At 37.9% G+C, this 22,839-nt stretch overlaps 1 protein-coding gene across 7 annotated transcripts in view; it reads right to left on the bottom strand.

Annotated features, from left to right (window-relative positions):
* Positions 1 to 22,839, bottom strand: part of HERC1 (HECT and RLD domain containing E3 ubiquitin protein ligase family member 1) — a 167,834-nt gene that overhangs the window by 79,997 nt on the left and 64,998 nt on the right. For all 7 annotated transcript variants that reach the window (XM_084781185.1, XM_084781191.1, XM_084781188.1 and 4 more), the window contains exons 20-26: positions 19,584 to 19,698; positions 19,374 to 19,494; positions 17,207 to 17,378; positions 13,853 to 14,165; positions 13,308 to 13,428; positions 11,117 to 11,168; positions 2,822 to 3,090 (exon numbers count right to left, since the gene is read on the bottom strand). In XM_084781185.1, coding sequence (XP_084637311.1) covers positions 2,822 to 3,090; positions 11,117 to 11,168; positions 13,308 to 13,428; positions 13,853 to 14,165; positions 17,207 to 17,378; positions 19,374 to 19,494; positions 19,584 to 19,698 — 1,163 coding nt within the window. The remainder of the gene's footprint in view (positions 1 to 2,821; positions 3,091 to 11,116; positions 11,169 to 13,307; positions 13,429 to 13,852; positions 14,166 to 17,206; positions 17,379 to 19,373; positions 19,495 to 19,583; positions 19,699 to 22,839) is intronic.

The following is a 22,839-nucleotide window of genomic DNA, read 5'->3' as shown; positions in this document are numbered from 1 at the left end:
TTATGCGGAGCAGTAATATCAATAGTAATGATCATGATCATAAAATCAAAGAACTGATGATCAACTCTGAAAACTGCTGAGGATGCTTTACATCCAACAACAGCAGGTACTCAGTTGAGATTAACTGCCTGATTGTTCAACTGAGTTTTAGGACTCATTTTACTTTATGTGTACATGCCTGAGTGTATGTATGTGCACCTTGTGCATACAGGTATCCAGGGAGGCCAAAAGAGGCCATCATGTTACAGGCAGTCTAGAGCTATCTGAGGGAGGTATTGGCACCATAACAGGGATCTGCCACAGTGTGTGCTCTTATCACTAAGTCTCCTCTAGCTCCCACTTAGATCAGGCCAAGCAGAGCTGTACAAGGAGACTCTATCTCAGGAGGAAAACAGAGGGTGGAGAAGGAGGAAAAAGAACAACAAAAGACAAAAATCTCAAATTTAGATTAGATTCTCACAGTAATGATTCCTACAGTAAAGATAAGCAAAAATTGGATTAAAAAGTCAACCTCAGGACTAGGAAAATGGTCTGGTGGGCAAAAGTATTTGCTGTGCAAGTATGATGAGCTGAGTTTAGTCCTCCAGCACCCATGTTAAAAGCAGGCCCAGCCGTGTGGGTCTGTAACCCTTACACTGGAGGACAGGAACAGTGAATCCTAAGAGCTCACTGGACAACTAGCCTAGCCAAACAGAGGCTCAGTAAACAATACAGCAGAGAGCAACAGAAAAAACAAGGCCTGACTTCTTGCTCTGGCCGCCGCATATGCATGCCTGGGTTCACATACTCGCACACAAATCCATCTCACTAGTGTGTGCACATTTCCTTTCCTCTTTGATAAGTGATGCAAAAATTGTTTTAAAAGAAATTTCTTTAGCATTTATCAGTAGATATTTGCTCTGCATGTCTATTTTATATACCTATATACTCAAAATTGAGTAAATATTTCTTAGGTAAAAAAGGATCATGAATGGAAATTGCTCAAGAAGCCTTGAGATAAGACTGCATTAATCTGTAATAGTACACAGTCCTCATTTTTCATGATCAGGACATGATGCAGTACTCTTCATATACTATGAATGTTCCTAAATTTAGAATTGCCTTCACCACCCTCATTAACTAGACTAAAGCTAGGGATTTGGAGAAGACAGCTACAGAGTTCAGTACTGTCATGTTATATCATGAACACATGACATCCACATGACGACTAGTAATCTTAATTATGATTGCTTAAAGTTCTATCTGCCAGATTTCTAACATCATTTTTTTTCTCCTTCCCATACCCTGTTTAGAAGTAAGTCACTATGTCCAGCCCACTAACAAGGAAAGAATTTAAGTTCTTTTTCTTTTACTTTTTCTTTTTCTTTGAGACAGGGTTTCTCTGTCTAACAGACCTGGCTGATCTGGAACCCACTTTGTGGACTAGGCTGGCCTCGATCGACCTCACAGAGATCCACCTACCTCTGCCTCCCAAGTGCTGGGACTAAAGGTGTGCACCACCACAGCCAACAAGAATTTAATTTCTATTGGAGGAAGGAATGTCAAAAGATCTGTGGATATGTTAATGCAGTCGTTAATATTTGGGCTTACTCTGTGACTGTGTAGACATCCTGGGTGTTCTAGTTTTCTCACGAATCTCTATTCTTCAGTGTGTCTTTACTGCAGCAACCATTATTGTAGGTACTTAATCGCTAGGTGTTTGCTCTTGTCTTCTTTTCGTTTCCTTTCTTTTTCCCCCGTGCTTTTGTGATAGGGTTTCTCCTATGCAGCTCTAGCTGACCTGGAACTGACTATACAGCCTAGACTACCCTGAAACTCACAGCAATCCCTGTGTCACCTTCCCTAGGACAGAATGGAAGCTGTGAGAGGCAGCCAATTTCAACCTCGCTTCTCTAAGAGGGAGGACTTAGGATTATTTTGTTCTACAAGATAAAAACTTTAAAATGTACTTTTTTGTCTGGTTCAAATAATGTCATGCTTCTTTCATTAAGAAAAAGACGTCTCCAGGCGTGGTGGCGCACACCTTTAATCCCAGCACTTGGGAGGCAGAGGCAGGCAAATCTCTGAGTTCCGAGGCCAACCTGGTCTACAGAGTGAGTTTCATGACAGCCAAGGCTACACAATGAGAAAACCCTGTTTGAAGGAAAAAGGAAAGGAGGAGGAAAGGGATGAATGAAAGGGGGGAGGAAAAGAAAAGAAAGGACTGTCAGGTAGGGGGCTAAGAAGACAGCCCAATGGTTAAAGTACTTATTACACAAGCACAAAGACCTACGTGTGGATCCCCAGTACCATAGAAAAGCTAAGCCTGGCGGCCTATGTCTACAACCCCAGTGCTGGGGGCGGAGGTGAGGCACAGAGTATAGCCAGAACAGAGAGTTCTAGATTCAGAAGGGACCTTGTCCCAAAATAATAATAATAACAAAGCTGGGCCAGCAAGATGGCTCAGTAGATAAAGGTGTTTGTTGCCAAGACTTGAGGACCAGAGTTCAATCCCCGGAACTCACGTGGTAGAGGGAGAGAACTGACTCCTACAAGTTACCATCAGAGCCCCGTGGCACACGTACCATAGAGGAAATCCAATTTGACCTCTAGAATCCACAAATTCACACGGATCACATCCTCTCTCTTCTTCTCTATCCCTCCCCCCCCCCCCACCACACACACACACACGCACACGCACACGCACACACACACACACACCCATACACACACAGAAGCAGTTATGAAAGAGAAGAAGGGGCACAACTTTTCATATTATACATTCAGTGGTTCACTTTTGGTCTCCAGAATCTCTTATGAGAAGCAAATATCAACAACTTACTTCTGCCCTTAGCTGTTGCTGTTCCATGGCAATGATGGAGGCCTGGGGACTTGTAGACATACTTTCTTCTGGCTCCTTAAAACCTGGGGCATTCCCCACATCTCCACTCACAAAACTTATAACATTTTCAATCAGTGCATGGACTCCCAAAGACTTGGTAAGGTCAAAATCAGACTCAAAGGAGTAAGAGGAGGTGTAGAACCAATCTCTGGTATGTTTCAGGCGAGTCCAAGAGTCATTCAGAGATTCCAATTGACTATGCATAGGACCTACATAAAAATGGGGGAAAAGTCATCAACAGAGATCAACAGAGAAGAGAACACATTCTCAAACTAGATGAGGGCTGAGGGCTACTCTATACTAACTGGTGAGAAATGGGTACTCATGTTTGAATACATGCATGCATTTAGTGAATCTGGGCAAAATGCTTTGATTAAAAACAAAACAAAATAAATAAAAAAAAACAAAAAGCAGAGCAAAGTAAGAAAGTAAAGAGAAAGGTCTGTTGATGTATCACAGTGTCTACGTAAGCACTTAAGCAACACACTACCACAAGAAAATAAAGGCAGAAGCTGCTCTCTAAGTGCTTAACCAAGAAGGCTCTGCAGTGTTACAGCACATCATTACTCATGAGCGACAACAAATTGGGCACTTAGAACTCTATTGGTAAAACACAATCAAAAAAGGATTTCATCTAATTTAACATCATCACTGCAAAGCTAAGTCACAACTCCCCAAAATGTCTACATATCTGCAATGACACATTAGCAAAAGTGAATAAAGAAGGGCAAGTGAACTTACAAAAAGGAGACATACACATCACTTTTGGGTTTCACTAACACAAGGGACTCTCTTGCTACCCCTGACATGTGCATATTTATCTCGTTATAAAGCTCCTATATAAAGGGAGCAAAGTTTCACAAACAAGAACATGTGGTATCTACTGTAACACAGTAATGGTATTCTCAGCAGTACTGTATAGCTAAGTATCATTAGCGTGCTGACACCTTTTAAACATTTAAACATAAAATTCTAACGTTAGTGTATAAGAACAACTTTCTACATTACATGCCAAGTTAGCTTTAAATAAAATATATTTGTATCCAACTTAGATACTCTGAATTTAAACATTCTTAGGGAGCTAAATTTACTTAATTATAATTTTGGTTCATAATAGACCCTCTTATTATTGTTCTATGCATGGCCTACTTTTGTATTTATATGTTTATATAATTTTTAATATAAATATAGATCAGTCTGTTTTTCCAACTCATCTTTCCCTATCTCCTTCTACCTAAATTTCTACTAGTTTGAGCTTAGCTTATCCTTATCTTCTTTTCACTGCTATCAAAATTTTATCTTACATACCCTAAAGACAGGTAGCGTTTACCTGCAGTCATGACACTGCATAGGTATGTGCGGTGCACGTGTGTGGGGCATGAACACATGTGTCGCTGGATGCTCCTGAATTTTTATCCACATGAATATAGATTTGACTTAGGCTGTCTTCCTAGATTATTCTCCACTTTACGTGCTGTTGCAGGGTCTTGCTATGAACCTACTGCTCATCGTTTTGGTTAGTTAGCTATCCAGCTTGCTCTGCAAGGTGGGCTACCAGACGCAACTGGCCTTCAGGTAGGCTCTGGGGATCCAACTCTAGTCCTCACATTTGCAAAGCAAGAACTCTGCTGATTCATCCACACAGCCCCAATTTTAGCCATTGTTTTACTTTCTAAGAGAAGATTATTTCTGTAATCATTTTAGACATATTTCTTTCCTGCAATGTAATATTGCCTACATTAATCCAAATTACTATATATAGCCATGATTCATTTGTTTGGCTGTTATCAATATTTTCCTCACATAAGAATACTAACTTTCTGTATTAGGAATTCATTTTAAGGTACCCAACAAAACATACATGGGGGAAAAAAAACCTCATTTGTTAAATTATACCAGAGAGAAAAGTTTGGCTGCAGAGAAAGAACCTCTAATATGAGTATATAGTCCTGCTTTTTCACTATTACATTGGTGCCAGTTAAATCTTAGGGCTTTAAAATCAGACATAGAAATTCATAATAGGGAACTAATACTATGAACTATTAAATATTCCAGTAAAAATAAATCATATATGGAGAATATGTGGTTTAAGTACCTTTCATGTTTTCATCAAATATTCTTTTTCCAATAATGTGTGTGTGTGTGTGTGTATGTGTGTGTGTGTTGGGGATGGTAATGGGTATGTGATATTCATGGAGGAGTGAGTGCAGGCTAGCACATATCATGGCACACAAATGGAGGTCAGAGGACAACCTTGGGTGTCTGTCCTTGCCTCCAACTTTGTTTGAGACAGGGTATCTTGTTGTGTGCTGCTGTGTACACCAGACTGGCTGGCATGAGCTTCAAGGTGGTCCTATTTTCCCTTCCTTCCTGCCATAAAGTGCTAGGATTACAAGCACACAGACGCTTCAGCTCTATGTGGCTTCTGAGGATCTCAGCCACTTGCAGAGCCCCATGAGTTCTTTGTAATTAGGCTCCAGGACTCCAGGCTCCACATGGAGAGCTTGCCTAGTATGCACACAGACTCCTGGCTCCACGTCCAATATAGAAGGGGAAATCTTTAATGTTCAGTTTTATGAAGATAAAAATTAATAATATGGAAAATTTTCCAAATTGTATGTATAGCTTTTATATAATATAGAAAAAGTAAAATCTATGGGTATATAATATATTATATTAAAGTTTTTAAATAAAGCAGAAACTTAAAGACACTCATTTCTCGTTTTCTGAAGCAGTCCAAATTGAAGGGCTGTTCACGGCTTAACCCACAAATGTCAGGTTTTGGTTCCTTGCACTGGGATGGTTTTACTTAACAGCAAAATTTCGTAATAAAACAGTCTTTGTCTTTAAACACATATAATTTACTTTTCTGAGGAAACAAGAAGCTGAGACAAATGAATTTGCCAAAATAGCAACATTGATTCCTAAATTCTATATAAAGCAGCTTTATAAATTTCTGTTATTAGCCAGGCGGTAGAGGCGCACGCCTTTAATCCCAGCACTTGGGAGGCAGAGGCAGGCAAATCTCTTTGAGTTCGAGGCCAGCCTGGTCTACAGAGCGAGTTCCAGGACAGGCAGGGCTGTTACACAGAGAAACCCTGTCTTTAAAAACTAAAATAAATAAATAAATAAATAAATAAATAAATAAATACTGTTATTTAACAATTCAAAACTCATAGATCCATGGAACTTTCAATTGCTTGGTTAATTATATAAAGGCTCAATCACTAGTCTACCAATAGTGAACTGCCTTTATATACAGAGAAATATTCCATGGAATTACTGGACATGCCGAAACTAAAGCCTTTCTGAAAGCAGGAGTCAGCAAACTTTTTCTGTTATGTGTCACATAGTAAACAGTCCAGTGGTCCATAAAGTCGTGGCCATAATTGCTCAGTTCTGCTATTGTAATCAGAAAACAGACATTCCATAAGCAAATGAGTATGGCTATATTCCAACTGTTTGGAAAAGCCTTAAAGGGTAAAATTACTGGGTACGTGATTCAAATAAACTTATAAATAAAAGATAAGAGCAGGAAAGATATCATACCAAAGCACTGTAGGGGCATGGAAGAAGAGACAGGAGGATCTCTATGAGTTCAAGGCCAGCCTGGTCTACATGTGTTCCAGGACAGCAATATAGTGAGACTCTGTCTCAAAAGACAAACAACACAACAACAGAACAATATTTCAGTGAAATATTTAGTCTGACATAAAAAAATCATTCAGAGTCCCAAAATTTAAATATATAGAAGTGAGAGAATTTTACTTTAAAAAACAAAGTATTAACTTTGGGTTGTTCTGTATTGTTTGATCTCAGAATAGAAAATACTGTATCTGAAGAACATATCAACGTCTTCTGTACTGTAACTGGGATGAAGCCAATGCTTACTACTAACTCAAAGGTGACAACTACAAAAACAGTTCAGCAAGACATTGAGACTGTTTACTTGTCCTTACAACTCTGGTCCTTAAATGGAATTTTCAAAATGAACATGGCAGAGCTGCAATACATACTTTATAAACCATAAAATATGTAGGCAAGCTAAAAGGGGGAAAAAATTTAAACATGCCATCATGTACTTGCTTGAAGCTCTTCTTTTTTCTGGGGCTCAACTGGCCAAAAAGGAGTAAATACCCTACCACATAAGAATCAGAAGACAAAAGGAGAAATTTGATACAGGAGATAACATTTACATTCTTTATGTAACTTGAAATGCACAGATAAAGTAGCATTTCACACACATATGCCATATGCTACACCATGAAACATACATTGATAAATGTTTCCAATATTACTGAAACAATAAAGTGCTAACAACATATTGAAAGGCCCGAGAGAAGGGACTCAAACTATACTTTAACCAATAATGTCTACCTAATAAGACTTCTGACACTGCTTTTTAAATTCTACCACTTTCACCATTAACAGCTTCAGTTTACGCAGGAAACAACAATTGACAAAAAGTATCATCTTTTAAAAAATAATCAGCTTAACCTGCACAATTAAAGCAAATCTTCTAAGTATTTGTCAAAATGCCAAAATGTCAACACAAGTTCTGTTGAGAAGTTGATAAACTTGTGAGTACATGAGTTCATATTTGTGAAGTGCTTAAAATAATGCCTGGTGATAGTGAGCAGTTTATAAGCTTTTCCATATATATTTCACTTCTTCCCCGAGGAAATAACTTGCTTCATCTGTTTCTTTTTAACAAAATTTTTGTTATTTTTAAGTTTAGATTTAGCTCTCCCCCCCACCCCCCGTTTTATTCCCCAGTCATGTCTTGCTATGGTGCCCATGCTGTCTGCAACTCTTGAAGTCGACCGCTCCTTGCACTGTATACCACCACTCAGCTGTTACTGTAGAAACTCCTGGCCTAGAATTTAACCTTGATGTCTCTGAAAAGAGAAAGTGGTCTGGCTAAAGGTCATATGCTCCATTGCTTTGCACCTTCCACATCTGCTTTCTTAGATCACAGTGAAACATTAGCCAATATTAAGGGCTTTAAAAAGAGCAATCGTGTTTCATTAGCATGAATCTTAATATTCCTAATGCCAAATACTAAGTGAAGGACAGGTGATAAAGCTTTTCAAGGAGCCATTTTTAGAGGCACTGAGCATACACTGACCACTAATTATCATTTATACATGTTTAATTTTAATAAACAAGGTATAATTAAAACTATTATTTCTCTCTTGTTCCTCTTGCCTGACTTTCAGTAAGTCAGGACCACTAAGGGCAATAAATGGAAAGCCTATTGAAGGGAAAAGTTTTTATTTCCTCCTCAAATACCAGAAATGACAAAATATGCATATAAAACAAATGCTGCCTAGACATTTGGTTTTTCACCATAGTACAAGTCACAATTTCACAACAAACAGTTTGTCCCAAACAGTTCTCCTATTTGAAAGGTTCAACTGTCCCAGAAAAGACATGTAGGTGCTGGAGAGATGGCTCAGAGGTTAAGCGCACTGGCTGCTCTTCCAGAGGTCCTGAGTTCAATTCCCAGCAACCACATGGTGGCTCACAACCATCTGTAATGTGATCTGGTGCCCTCTTCTGGCAGGTAGAACACTGTATACATAATAAATAAATCAATAATAAATAAATCAATAAATAAATTCTCAAAAACAAACAAACAGTGTATGGCATCTGGCTCATGTTGACAAGTGAGTAATAAATATAGTGGCTTATTATACCACCATTTAAAAGCAAAACAAAATATACACTTCCTCCAGTGTGCAGTCCAAGGGTAATCACTAAATATATAAGATTTTTTTAAAATTTAGAAACATGTGTTAAATGTTTTTTTTTTAATTAAAGGTTTTATTTTAAATAATGTGTTTACGGGGAGAGGGGTCTGTGCACATGAATATCAGTGATTTTGTTTGTTTTGAGGCAGAGCCTGTCTGCATAGCTTCACGCCTGACATCGGTGATCTTGAAAACAGGAGAGTATGTGATCCCCTGGAACTGAGTTTTGGGTTGTGAGCAGCCTGATATGCTGCAGTCTTCTGCAGGAGCAGTGTGTGCTCTACACCACCGAGCCAGCTCTACAGACCCTCTTAAAATGTACTTTCAGTGTTTTTAAAGAAAGGTATCTATTATAGTAAGTAAAGGCTATAAAATATGCATTTTTATTATGGATTAAATCTAGGATTCTGAGACTGAAAAATAACTATTTTGAATTACATTCCTAAAATAGTAACTCTTTTCTTTTCTAGTCACATGTCCCTAGTAATAAATTCAAGAGCAAATTTGTTCCCTCGAAACATTAAAACAGAAAAATTAACACAATAAATTGGTACCACATTAAGTGATAGGATAAAATTTCAAATAACTACTTTGCCTCCCTATTATAATTTCCCAAATGACTAGTTGTAAAAAAAGAAAAAAATTACATAAGGGCCTCTATATGCTTTTCTGACTAAAAAACAACAGAAAGGTAAATTCCAACAAGTCAATAGGGAGGTGCTTGCACTACTTTGGGATTTTTAAAGAAGATGGTTTGTTCATACATAAAATAAAAAAAGATTAATGGCTTAGTTAATTTTTATCTATTTAGTGCTAAAGCTATTGAAAGTTTACATACAATCTTAGGATAATTTTGAAAAAATATCAATAGGCAACAATTCCAGATTTTAATTTTAATATGTTGACTCACAATTAAAATATGGACTACTCTGAATTCAAAGATAAACATGCTACTTTCTTTTATTTAAAATATATTGATTTGTTTCAGCCTGGTATGATTAGGAAGGATTAAATATCAAATGCATACTTCAAGAACATTATCAAAAAACTTATAATAAAACAACCTCAGGCAATGGACTACCACTTACAAATATAGTCTTAGTGCATGATAGACCATTAGGAAGCTCTCAGACTATAGGTTGGCTCCCTCTGCTCTTCAGCAAGTCTGTGCTGTCTACTCCTTCACATCAATAGCACTTAGTGCTTTAGCACTCTTAACCACTCCTGAGTGCTGGCATTACAGGCGTGTACCACCAATGTCAGATTTAACATGGAACATTTCACAATATTCACCTCAGTTAAACAAGCTAGAAAAGTAAGTTATGTTCCAAAAATTTGATTGTTTCATCAAGTGAACTATCAATTTCCAAAGTATTTAAAATTAGAATATTGCACATATATTAATATCATAATTTCTTTTATGATATTAATAGGTATGATAACTTAGGTTTTGTGGAGGGTTCTGTTTTGTTCTGTTTTTTAAGAAACCCAGAACCTTTGACACTTATTATTTCAAGGTCTTTCAATAAAGAAAGTGTTGGCTCTGGGCCTTAATAGTCCTAATATTGCAGTAAATTTTAATCTACAGGAGAGCCATGTTTCTTCTTTTGTGTGTGTGTGTGTGTGTGTGTGTGTGTGTGTGTGTGTGTGTGTATGTAATTTTCAAAAATAGTATGACCTATGGTGTTTCTTTCCCACATTCTTCTCTTCTCTTCTTCTTTTGGGGGCTCTGTTTTGATTTTGGTCTTTTTATATGTGGGAAGAAGCTGAAACACGAAAGGGTTTCATTTTGAAGAACAGAAAATTGAATATCACAGAAACAAATTTTCTTCACAAGCATTTAGAAACCAGCTACTAGTGGAAATTCTTAACATTTTGTATTTTTATAAAACTATCATATACTTGGTTTTTAAATGAAAGTGCTAGTTAATAAGAGAATAGTAATATTTAAAGGTATTTTCAGTTGCCCTTGGATTGATATTACCTAACACCACTGCTCTTTCCCTCTATTTGTATGCATTAACTGACATTTGTTAAGATAGAGCTACTAAGAAACGATTCCTTGTAATATTATAAAGTTGCTCCTCGAGGAAAAAATGTTTATTACATGCCACACAATGAAAGAACAAAAGGGAAATGCAACCTAGAAACTTTCTATTTGGAGGGATGTATGTGTGTAGTCAGTGAGTCAGAGCATAGAAAACTGTGTACATAACCTCCAAAAAAAGACAGGCAATGTTTCTGAAATTCTGTAATATTTTTTAAAAGTACTTTTTAACAAAACACATGAAAAACAGGCAGAACTAATTATTAACTCTTATGCATTCTCAGTTTTTAAATATACGTGCATTTTAGAGAAAAACCTTCCTTTTAATTTTCCTAATAAAATACTTCTGAACTGCTTTTTGGCAATGATATCCCAGTGACAATCAGACTTAAATATATCAGACAGAGAGATAGCTACTTAAGCTAAGTTGCTTACCTCTCTTCCTATGAGATGATGCCAAATCCAAATCAACATTGCGTCGGCCACTCTATAACAAGTTAAAAAAAAAAGTTTAGCTATGAAACGATTTTTTAATTACTATTCAATAAAGAATTAGAATAAAAAGTAACCCATAATAGTTACAGTAATGTCCTATTTCTTTCACTAATCGAGTCAGACCAACAACTCACTGAAAATAACCATAAATGCACACATATATAACTTCAGAGATACAAACTCAAGCAAAAATGCATTAATTACAATGAAAGAACAGCTGTGTTTGCTGCTACTACCTTTTCTCATCTTTATTTTCATCTTCCAGTTACAGCAGGACCATAATATTTTAAATACCACTGTAATAATATCCCATTTCCCAAAAGTACTACTTCTTCCTCTGTATTTTCCTTTCTTTTTCAAAATTTGCACTAGCTTTGACTGAGAACTTAGAGATCATCGAACAAATATACTAACAAGAAAAAGTTACACAATTCTAAGAATTTGTTGGCACTCTAAAATACTTTATATTTTTTTAGGGTTTTTTTTTCCAAATCTGTTAAAATAGAGAAATCCCAAACTAGAGAAACTGCAGACAGCTTAATGGAGTTAACTCTGTGTGTATCACCTGCCCACACGCACAATCCATCATGCATGAACCATACATAAGTTAACTTGGGTTCATGCATCTAACATTACGACAATTTCAATCGTACTTTGACAGTGCTTCACACATACAAAAGAATGTGTGTCAAATAAAACTACGTGGGCTGGAGAGATGACTCTGTGGTTAAGAGCACCGCCTGCTCTTCCAAAGGTCCTGAGTTCAATTCCCAGCAACCACATAGTGGCTCATGACCATCTGCAATGAGATCTGGTGCCCTCTTCTGGCCAGCAAGTGTACAAGCAGACAACACTGTATACATAATAATAAATAAATCTTTAAAAAAAAAAAGACTATCTAAAAAACTAATAAATGGATCACTTGGTAAATACTATGGAAAGCCTTCACCTATTGCACATATAAATGCACCCATGTGTAGGTAAAGCATGTTGTCATATCTGTTTATACATACACATCAACAGAAAGTGCTAGGTCTCGGGCCATTTTGTGCTGGGTAAACTAAATCATCCAACCAGCCTCCTAAAGACATCACTGTGTTATGAAACGTTTTCATCACATGTACCTTTGATCAAAGAAGAAATTTTAACCTTGCCTCAGACCTAAAAACAGCTATTTCTCTTTAACTGAGTTGTCTTTATTTTTTAGACACTCTGAATTGTATAATACTTCTTCCTGTGTGGTGGCTCCTCTCTTCTCAGAATATTCATAGTAATCACAGTAATGCATAATTTTATTCAGGGCTTTATCTTTGTGTCTAGTCTTTTTTTTTTTTTTTTGGTGTTAATTCATTCATGTAGATTATCCTTTTGTAAAGTATTTGCTATATGCTAAATCCTTTTAGTTCTAAAGGAGCTAGGTAAAAGTAGATAAGAGAAAACCACAAAATGTTGACAGGAATCAGAGTCTGAATTCAAATGATTCAATGAATATCAATCAAATAGGGCTTGGCATTTTTATAGGTAATTCACTATAAAATATATCTTACAAAGAAGACTTAAACAAAGATTTATCAATGAACTAGTTACCTTTGTTTATTTGAAAAAAAATTATGTTTCATTCACTAACACTCTAAAGGAAGCCAGGTGTGGTGGTGCACGCCTTTAATCCCAGCAGTCAGGAAGCAGAGGCAGGTGGATTGCCTGGTCTATAGAGCGAGTTCGGGACAGCCAAGGCTACACAAAGAAACCCTGTCTCCAAAAACAAACAAACAAAAAACCAAAACAAAACAAAACACCCAGAGGCACTACTGGACATCAAATATAAGAATAACCTAGTAAAATAGAGTACAAGAGGAGAAGGGTACAAGAAAGAAGAGCCCACTAAAATCGGGGCAGACTAACCCATCCCGTGGACTTACACAAGTGTCAAATCTATGAGTCAGGACCTTAGGAAGAAGTCAGGGCTGAAGAGCAAATCATTGACAAACAAGTGGTAAATTATGTGATAAAGCTATATCATCCCTATTACAAATCTTTCAAGTTTGTATATGCCTAAAACAAATATAAACAACTCTAACCAAAGCCTTGTATGTCTATAGCTTGAAAGCAAGCGTGCTTTAGATACACCTACCAGTGCATAACCCTCTTCATCTGACTCCGGCTGGGACAAATCAGATTCACTCCTTGACTTGATCAGTCTGTAACTTGGACTTGCATGAACTAGCCGGCTCTCTGCAGTGAGACTTTCACTCCTGTCTCACATACACACAAAAAAGAGGTTTTTGGTTGGGGACAGTTAGTGATTGTAAATGAATGAACAAGCAGCACAAAGACAACGCACAGTGAAATGTCATCATGTCTGTCCATGGGAAGCCTGGCTCACGTAACGCATGAAACCCTTTGGAAGTTACATCAAACTACACTGATAAATTAAATTACAGAAAGATGCAAGTGACTTTTGGATGTTTGTTAACTATGGTGGTTTATATGTGTGGGAACTTCTTCCTTGTGGATCCAGAAAATCACATTCCAAGCTGAACCAGCACTCCTGTTTATTTTAAATTCATCCTGATTAACTTTAATTCCTTCCTCTGTCTTTGACATTTCAGAAGAGAAACTCATTGCAACAAGTACCAAAGGGAAGAGGACAGCACTCCAGCGTCCAGTCAGGCCCACCTGGTCATAAGTCCAGTGCCTTCAGAGGCACTCACAGAGGGCTGCTGCAACTGCCCTTCTTCCCTTCGCTTCTCAAGTTCATCAATCACAGGACTTACTCCTAATATTAGGAGCGCGCAGCGGTGGATCACGGAGTTGCAGGCTGCAGTGTAGACATCCTGGCCCTCGGGCAGGTCTGTGCTGACCCTCCGCTCTTGCTGAGACTGTGGAGGCGGGTCATCAGCTCGGGCCCCAGGCCCTGCCCCACTGCTCATCCTATCTCGGTCTCGACTGCGAGCTACTTCTCGGGCTGAGAGGAAACACTGAAAGATTTCTGTAACATGCAACACAAAAACAAGGTCTTAACACATGGGGGGAGAAGAGCAAAGAAATAACAATAGAAATAGTCAAAAAGTTTGAGCCAAAACTTACTGAAACAGGGAAAAATCAGTTTTTAGATAAGAAATACACTATGGTAACAAAGTTATATTTTAATGTCATACTTTTCATAAAAATTACAATAAAAAATATTTCTATACTTTATAGAATTTGGATGTGGCTGGCTCTACCTTTTAAAAAGTTAGAAGCAGTACCATCTTAAAACATGTCAAACTAGTATATTGGTATATTGACTGCTTAGGTGTCATCACGTAAGAGCTGTGACTTTGGAAAGGGCCATTTGGCCTGTCTTTTCCTCCATGAAGCAAGTCATGTAGACTCTTTTGGGAGGAGATAGCTTTTGTAGATCAAGGCTAGAAAATAGCCTCAATCACCAAAGACTGCTAATGAGACTGCCAAATCAGACTAAGCAAACTGTCTAAAGTAGCCTTAGCTTCCACACCTCCCCTTGGCTTGCCATGTCTTTACAGCATCCCTGGAACTCTTCCCTACCCTAGGCACCCATTTATCCTGTCACTTCCTAAATTACTTGCTCCTTATCGACAAAGTATAAAAGCACCTAGTTTTGGTCATTTCTTTTTAAATACACTTTCTTGTGAGTATTCCCCCACGAACATATAAAACAAAGGAAAATTATATGTATTTGCTAATCAGCTCTTGTATTAATGTGATTCCTAGATTCTGTCAAAAAGGTCAAATAAGCACTAAAGAATAACAGAGGAGTCCCCTTCTCTGGGATTTCAAATCTTACTAGTGAGTTAGGTCAGTTTCCCAAAGCGTGGTTCCAGACCAGCAGCAGCTACAGGATTTGTGTAAAAATGAAAGTACCAGGCCCACCCAAACTTTCTGAATCAGAAGCTCTACAAACGGAGCCCAGCAGTGTTAGAACAAGTGCTCCAGCTGCTTCTAAAGACCGACATACAGCTCTAGGCCAGAGGAAGGCTCTCAGCCTTCCTAATGCTGCACTCTTTTAATACAGTGCCTCATGTTGTGGTGACCCCAGCCATATAATTATTTCCATTGCTACTTCATACCAAAATTGTAGCATGAATATCTCTTCTTATGCAGGATGGTTTTAGAAGACCCCTGTGAAAGGGTTGTTTAACATACCCCCAACGGGGTCACAATATACAGGTTGAGAACTGTTGCTATTTAGGTTAAGTTTCAAAAAACTTGTTTACTTCTGAAATGTTCATTACCTTTGTATGAAAGAAATGTCAGGTTGCAAGGAAAACAGACAAATTTAAGCTTATGAATAATGAGACCCTCTCTCTACCTTCCCAAGTTTATGCAGTTTCTAACACCTGCACTTGGCTGTCGGAGCAAGCACCGAAAGTCTTTGCTGAAACTGAAACTGTTTATGATGGGCAAGGCTGCCTCCACAGCTAGGACACCATCATCCTGAAGGTCCGTTTGACACAGCCTGTGCTGCTCACAAGTGCTAATAAGTCAGCAGGTTCTGAGGATGCTATTATAATAGTGAATGTTTTGCAAGAGTTAAAGAATTCTTTGGTCAAATTTGGAGCAAAAATGGTATTTATAGTGGGTAATTTAGGCAAAAAGGTTGGCAAAATATTAGGTTCATCTGTTAATATGAATTTTACTATTTAAAGTTTGTACAACTTTATTTCTTTACACTTTATTTATTTATGGGTGGGAAAGACATATGTTGAGGTCAGAAGCTATTGGCAGGAGTTGGTCCTCTCCTTCCATCACGTGGCTCAAACTCAGGTGGCCAGGCTTGGCCTTTCCCTATTGAGCCATGTTGTCCCTTAGCCTCACAACTCTAAAACTGGACCTTTACATTTAGAGAATTAATATGATTTTTTTGTTATGCTGTAAAACGCCCCTTACTTCTATAAAAATCAAAACAACAAACCCTCAAAGAGTGCAGAGCTAGAAGGTACTAAAAGTGGTTCACATGACAGATACTGCAATTTCCAGCAGACCTGGTTCTAACTCAAGCTATTCCCTAACTGTGGCTTTACGTACATAATCCTTAAGCCCCAATTCACCATCTTTACCATGGAACACTATTAGAACTTGAAGACTGCTATGAGATGATGAATTACTCTATTTGAAACCCATGGCCGAGTGCCCCACGCATCACAGGTGGCTCCCTCGTCACAGCAATTTATATACTGTCATTCCCCAAGTGACTATTATGCTTTCTTTTACTAAGGGAAAATTAACACTTTGTCACTATGCTGTCCTCTCTGACTTCTTTTCCAGGAATTTTTGAACTGATTTTTAAATTTAACTACAGAAGCTGTCTCAGTTTGACTTGCAAAATTCTAGTGTCACCCTCCCTTCTCTGTGAATTCCCTTACTCTACCATATCTTTGTGCTGTTGTTGTTGTTTAAATTCTTTTTAATGTTCTTTGAGACATCTCAAAATAATTTTTAGAAGCACATAGAATACAAATAAACCCATTAAAAAATCTAGGAGCTATAACTCAATGGTAAGAGGTTGACATATGTCTGAAAGACTAAATTTAATCCCCAGTGCCATCTCCTTGTAAGTTGAAAATATATATATATAAATAATGTCTAAACTAAATGTATAACTGATATTGTAGGCTACAAATTGGCTATACATGCTAATGTAAAATAGCCAAATTGCTTAAGATATTGATACAGACTTGAAAAGCTTTGATAATACTTTTTAAACATATAAATAACTCTCTTTAAAATTTTTTTGGAGGTTTGGAACATAAAGCATAAAAAGTTTCATCCACCCACCCCATGCTATTCTCGTATCACTGTTCTGCAATTGCTCTTATCTCTTGCACCTACTGAAGTAAAGTATAATTAAAATTTGCAGTTTTAAAAGTTCTACACACAGAACACAAAATAGATCCCTTATATAGTGTCAGATGCTTTTAGAAGCATTACATAGACACTCTGTCTTTCTCTGTTTTCCTATGAAAAATAACAGCATGATGTTCACGTCTCCAGTAACACGGGTGTACTTACTGCCAGCTGTCATCACTTCATGTTCCCGTTCTTCTTCTTCATCTTCCGGCTCTGGATGGCCGTCCTCCCTGTCTCTCTCAGCCTGTTCTTCCATTTCAGCTTCTTCATCAATGGTCCGGGTAAAAGAATGCTCTTGAGGATCAACATCTGCAGAGTCCTGGTTATCTGAGATCTTTAAAAAAAAAAAAAAAAAAAAAAAAAAAAGGAAACTACACTGACTATGTATTTCCAAAGCTTTAGAAAGTTTTCATGAAATCTGAATTTTATGTCTTAGAAAATACTGCTGATATCAATAACACATAAACTTTCAAATGGTGCAATGGTAAATTTCAAAACTTACAGAGACTACATGCACACAAAATACATACAGATAGCATATGTTCTTTCTTGTCTGGCATTTTCATTGAAATGTCATGCTATAAACTGATGCACATTTATTTTGCTGTTTGGCTATAAGCTACAGAGCTGTAATGTAAGTTACAACATGACACAAGCACAAAGGTGATTTTAGTATTTGGCTGGGGCTTTTTGTTACTCTTTGCTTGCTTGTTTGAGACAGGGTCTTTCTATTCCACCCTGGCTGTTCTAGAACTCACTATGTACACCAGGCTGGTCTTTAACTCAAAGAGCCACTTGCCTCTGCCTTTGAGTGCTGGAATTAAAGGCAGGGGCATTGGGCCAGCAAAAAGGGGTCCTGGGAGTCTACTGTGCCCTTCAAGTTGTCTATGCCATTACTCTGTACAACAGTTTAGGGTTCAAACCCAAAGCCGCGCACATGTTTAATAAACACTCTACCGTATAGCTATAACCCCAGCTCACCAATAATTCTAAATTTAAGATAGCACTTTTAAAAATTTAATTCTGCCCTGCCCCCAACCAAAAAAACCAAAAGTTCAAAATCTGGTAAGAACAATGCTAATGTAGTTTCCCACTGTGGGCATTCTACATCACAGTTACCTAGAACTACAAAGACGTCCTGACAACAGGTACTCTGAAAGTCACAAATATTGTAACGAAGTAATTCATCTATAAATTTCAACACAAAATACAGATGAAAGCTTTCAACTAGAATCATAATAAAGGTTATTTGTGATTCATGACCAATAAATAACTTAGACATCTCACAATATAGAGATACTTAGAAGTGAAGCCCATATGTCACATAATTACCTTCATACTACCTGAGTTTCAAATTAGAGCCTCAAAAAGTGACAAACTACTATTTCTTATGGACTTTTAAGGTCACTCTTCAAATCTTCATATCCACAAATACTAAGTCAGAGCATGCTGAAGTCTTATCTGTTGTTTATGCTTGAGAACTAAGTCACAAAAAGCAAAAGACCTGAGGTGCCCCAGTTTTAAAGTAAGCACTGTGAAGAGGATGCCCTTTGCTCTTAGGCTTGTTTCTATTATTATAGGATTGTGCTGCCAGAATCACCTAGCCTTTTCAAAACTATCTGTTTGTTGTCAGATTTACTCCTGGATCATCCTCAATCAAAGGTCGTAATCTTCACGTTCAGAGCGCACAACTATAATTACAGGACAAATGAATGTTTTATGTTATGATTTTGTCCTTTTTTCACCTTTTTCTACAATGAGTATCTTTTTTTTTTTCCTGGTTTTTTGAGACAAGGTTTCTCTGTATAACAGCTCTGGTTGTCCTGGAACTCACTCTGTAGACCAGGCTGTCCTCGAACTCATAGCGATCTGCCTGCCTCTGCCTCCCACGTGCTGGGATTAAAGGCGTGCACCACTAACGCCCGGCTACACTATCTTTAATACTTTCCAGTTCCTGTATGATTGTATGATCTGAGGTTATCTGGAAATGTCCCTGTGTTTCTGGCATCCTATATTAAGCAGAGTAATTCTAATGTAGCTTAACCAATAAAAAAGAGGAAGAAGGACAACAATGCCTATGATTCACAAGACAGTTTGTTACTATAACCTATGAAGGGCTATTACTCAGCAGCCCTATCACATTTGATGAAAATGAGGTAAATGAACCCAATGCTTTCCTTCTTCCATTACTTTCCACTAGAAAGCATGCTAGCATGTTTTGAACATCTGCCCTAATAAGACATGTTTTTCTCTCATAAAAAAAAATATGTGGGGCCACCTCTGACAAGCTTGCAAGAAAACATAGAAATTAATTGATTTCCAACTTTACCCATCTGTCTCGTGATGATGACCTGGTTTGAATAAGTTCAAGGTTCTTGCAAGCAAGTAAACGACTTCGAACTTTGTATACACAACGGTACACTTCTGATAAGCTTTTACCAGGTTGGTATCTAAATAAAGAACCAAAATAGAAAAGTTACCTAGTTTCTAAGATCATGAGAGCAAATATTTGTCTGAGGATAGTTTGTAAGTTACTTGCCGGCTTTCTCCACATGCTTGACTAAGTAGGTTTGTGTGTTTGAGGAGCGCTGCAAGAACAAATCTAGACACAGTGTCCAAGAGTGACTCGTTACTTAAAGTTGCACTGTCCCAGTCTGAAAACAAAAGATGATACAATGACATTCAAAGGACTCATTCTGAGGTTATATTAACAGCTTCAGTTCCCCAATGGCTGAATTGTACCAACATACTGAACAACTAACTACTTAACAAGTGCACATACTGTTTCAGGTGCTGCAGAGACAGTTCTGGACCACGATTAATCTCATGGAACTTGAATCTTGCTGTGGGGTATGGAGATGGGTAAGGGAGTAAGTAAATCTGACAGGCAAAAGATAAGGAGAGAAACAAAGCAAGGCAAGAACTGGGGGCAGTGTGCTGTATAACTACTATTTCACACAGGGTGCTGGGAACAGCTTTCTGAGTGGAGCAGAGATCTAAGTGAAGCAGGGATAACATCAGGATAACCATGTGCTAAGTAAGAACACAGCTTGAGTTCAGGAGGGCGGAGCAGCTCGAGCTAGAGGAGCACACACAGAGTAGAAGAAGAGGGCGTCAGAGAGCTCGTCTGGAGAATCAGGGCAAACCCTCTGTGCCTGACCTAAGGGACAATGGGGAGCAGCTTTAGAGGGCTTTGAACAGAGACATGACATGATTGTATTCCAATGCAAAACCAAACAAAAAGTATCCGTGGAAAATATTAAGTTCCAATTTAGTTTTATTTGTTCTTAACTATTCTTTTTTAAAATTTATTTATATGAGTATTCTATTTGCATGTATGACAGAAGAGGGCATCAAACCCCATTATAGATGGTCGTGAGCCACCATGTGGTAGCTGGGAACTGAACTCAGGACCTCTGGAAGTGCAGCCAGTGCTCTTAACCGCTAAGCCATCTCTCCAGCCCGTTCTTGACTATTCTTAAGGCTCCTTCCCCAAAAGATAAAATGGTACATTTTAATTTTTCACTTTATTTCCAAACATAGGTTAAAAATATAAATCCACACTTAACTACTTTATAGGTAAAAGAACTGAAGATACAAATATGCCTCAGTTTATATAAAACCTTACAGTCCACAGAGACTCTTATAACAATGTACACTGGATATGTGCATACAGAATTTATCCACATCAGGTTCTTGAGGAATTACCTATTCCACAGACCTGATTACTATCTGAGAACTGTTATGACATAATTAAACAGGACTCTAATTCTCAACTAACAGAGTAAAATACAGAAATACTCTATGCTCTGTTTCAAAACTAGCATGGACTATCCTGCTTTTACGTGTGTGTGTGTGTGTGTGTGTGTGTGTGTGTGTGTGTGTGTGTGTGTGTGAGAGAGAGAGAGAGAGAGAGAGAGAGAGAGAGAGAGAGAGAGAGAGAGAGAGAGAGAGAGATTTTTCAAGACAGGATTTCTCAGTGTAGACTTGGCTGTCCTGGACTCACTTTGTAGACCAGGCTGGCCTCGAACTCACACTGACCCGCCTGCCTCTGCCTCCCAAGGGCTAGGATTAAAATGTGTGCCACCACACCCAACTTTGTCTTACCTTTTTAAAGTAATAAATTCATAAAGAACCATCATTAAAGATATATTCATTTTATATCAAGCACCATAGAATGCTTTTACTATTAAGCATAACGCCTAGGTTTGTATTTACCTTAAGTGACTGTCTAGGTTTTAAAAGTTCTCATTCCTACATAGTAAATGATAATATGATGTAAAACTTAATTATGGGCTGGCAAGGTGGTTCATCAGGAAACTTATTTGCTACACAGGCTTAATGGCCTGAGTTCAACCTCTACAACCCATGGAAGTAGGAGAGAACCAACTCCAGGCATGTGCCATGACACATCACACCTGCACTCATACCTGCACTCACAATGCACACACACCTGCACTCACACCTGCACACACACATGCACAGACATGACACATCACACCTGCACTCACACCTGCACTCACACCTGCACTCACACATGCACACACATGACATATCACACCTGTACTCACACATGCACACACACCTGCATTCACACATGCACACACAATTTTTTCAAAAAGAAATTTAAGCCTAAGTGTATAATGACACAATATGTTCAAATATCAAAAATGCATCTTAGATAAGTAAAATTTTTCTCATTTATTACTTTACCTTTCATATCTTATAGGAATCAATATCACAGAATAAATGACCAAAAAATAAACAAAAATGAATGATCTATAGCTCCTTTTTAAATCTGCTTTCAAAAAATGTTTTTATGTTATATTAATTTATTTATCTAGGTGAGTAGGAGGCACATACTATAGTACACATGTGTGTAAGCCAGAGAACAACTTGTAGAAGAAGTTGGGTCTTTTCTTCCATCATGTAGGTCTTAGGGATTGAAATCAAGTTGTCAGGCTTGATAGGAATTGCCTTGATACCTCTCACTGCTCCTAAGAGCCATAAAGAGGTCTCACTCTGTTGCCCAGGCTGGTCTTGAACTTATGGACTCAAACAGTCATCCTGGCTTAGTCTCCCAAGTAGCTGGGAGTAAAGGTGTTACCACCATACCTGCCTGAGATAAAAATTTCAATGGTATCATTTCCTTTCTTTTAAAATTACACTGAGAGAGAGACAGACAGAGATTGGGGGGGGGTGAGAAAGAGAGAGAGAGACAGGGAGAGACAGAGAGAGAGAGACAGACAGGGACAGACAGACAGAGACAGATAGAGGCAGAAAGCCCACCCCAGATCTCATGTGGGCCCAAGGGATTAAATTCAGGGCATCAGGCTTGGCACCAGCACCCACTGAACCATTATCACCAGCCACTAAGCTATTCCCACTGGTGTTTAACTGAGCTAGGAATGGTAGCACAGGCCTGTAATTTCAGTACTTAGGAAGCTAAGGCAAGAGGACAAAGTATTTAATGCCAGTCTTGAATTTAAGACTCTGTCTTTTAAAGAAGTGTGTGTGTGTGTGTGTGTATGTGTGTGTGTGTGTGTGTGTGTGTGTGTGTGTGTGTGTGTGTATATATATATATATATATATATATATATTTCAGTTCATTTTTTATAAAACAATAAGCCAACGAAAACTAAAGACATATTACTTTTATCATCTTTTAAACCTGAAAATTCTAAGATAAAGGATAGCATAAGAAGAAGAAAAAAAAAAACATGGAAGAAAACAGAGACTACAGATGTGACTATCAACAATATGGGTGACTGTGTTTGTCTGGTTGGGGTTCTTGT

The sequence above is a fragment of the Acomys minous genome, assembly GCF_964271855.1.
Source record: "Acomys minous genome assembly, chromosome: 5".
In the NCBI taxonomy this organism is placed as follows: Eukaryota; Metazoa; Chordata; class Mammalia; order Rodentia; family Muridae; genus Acomys; species Acomys minous.
The sequence above is the reverse complement of the archived record's forward strand: the minus strand, read 5'-3'. Positions and strand labels throughout refer to the sequence as shown.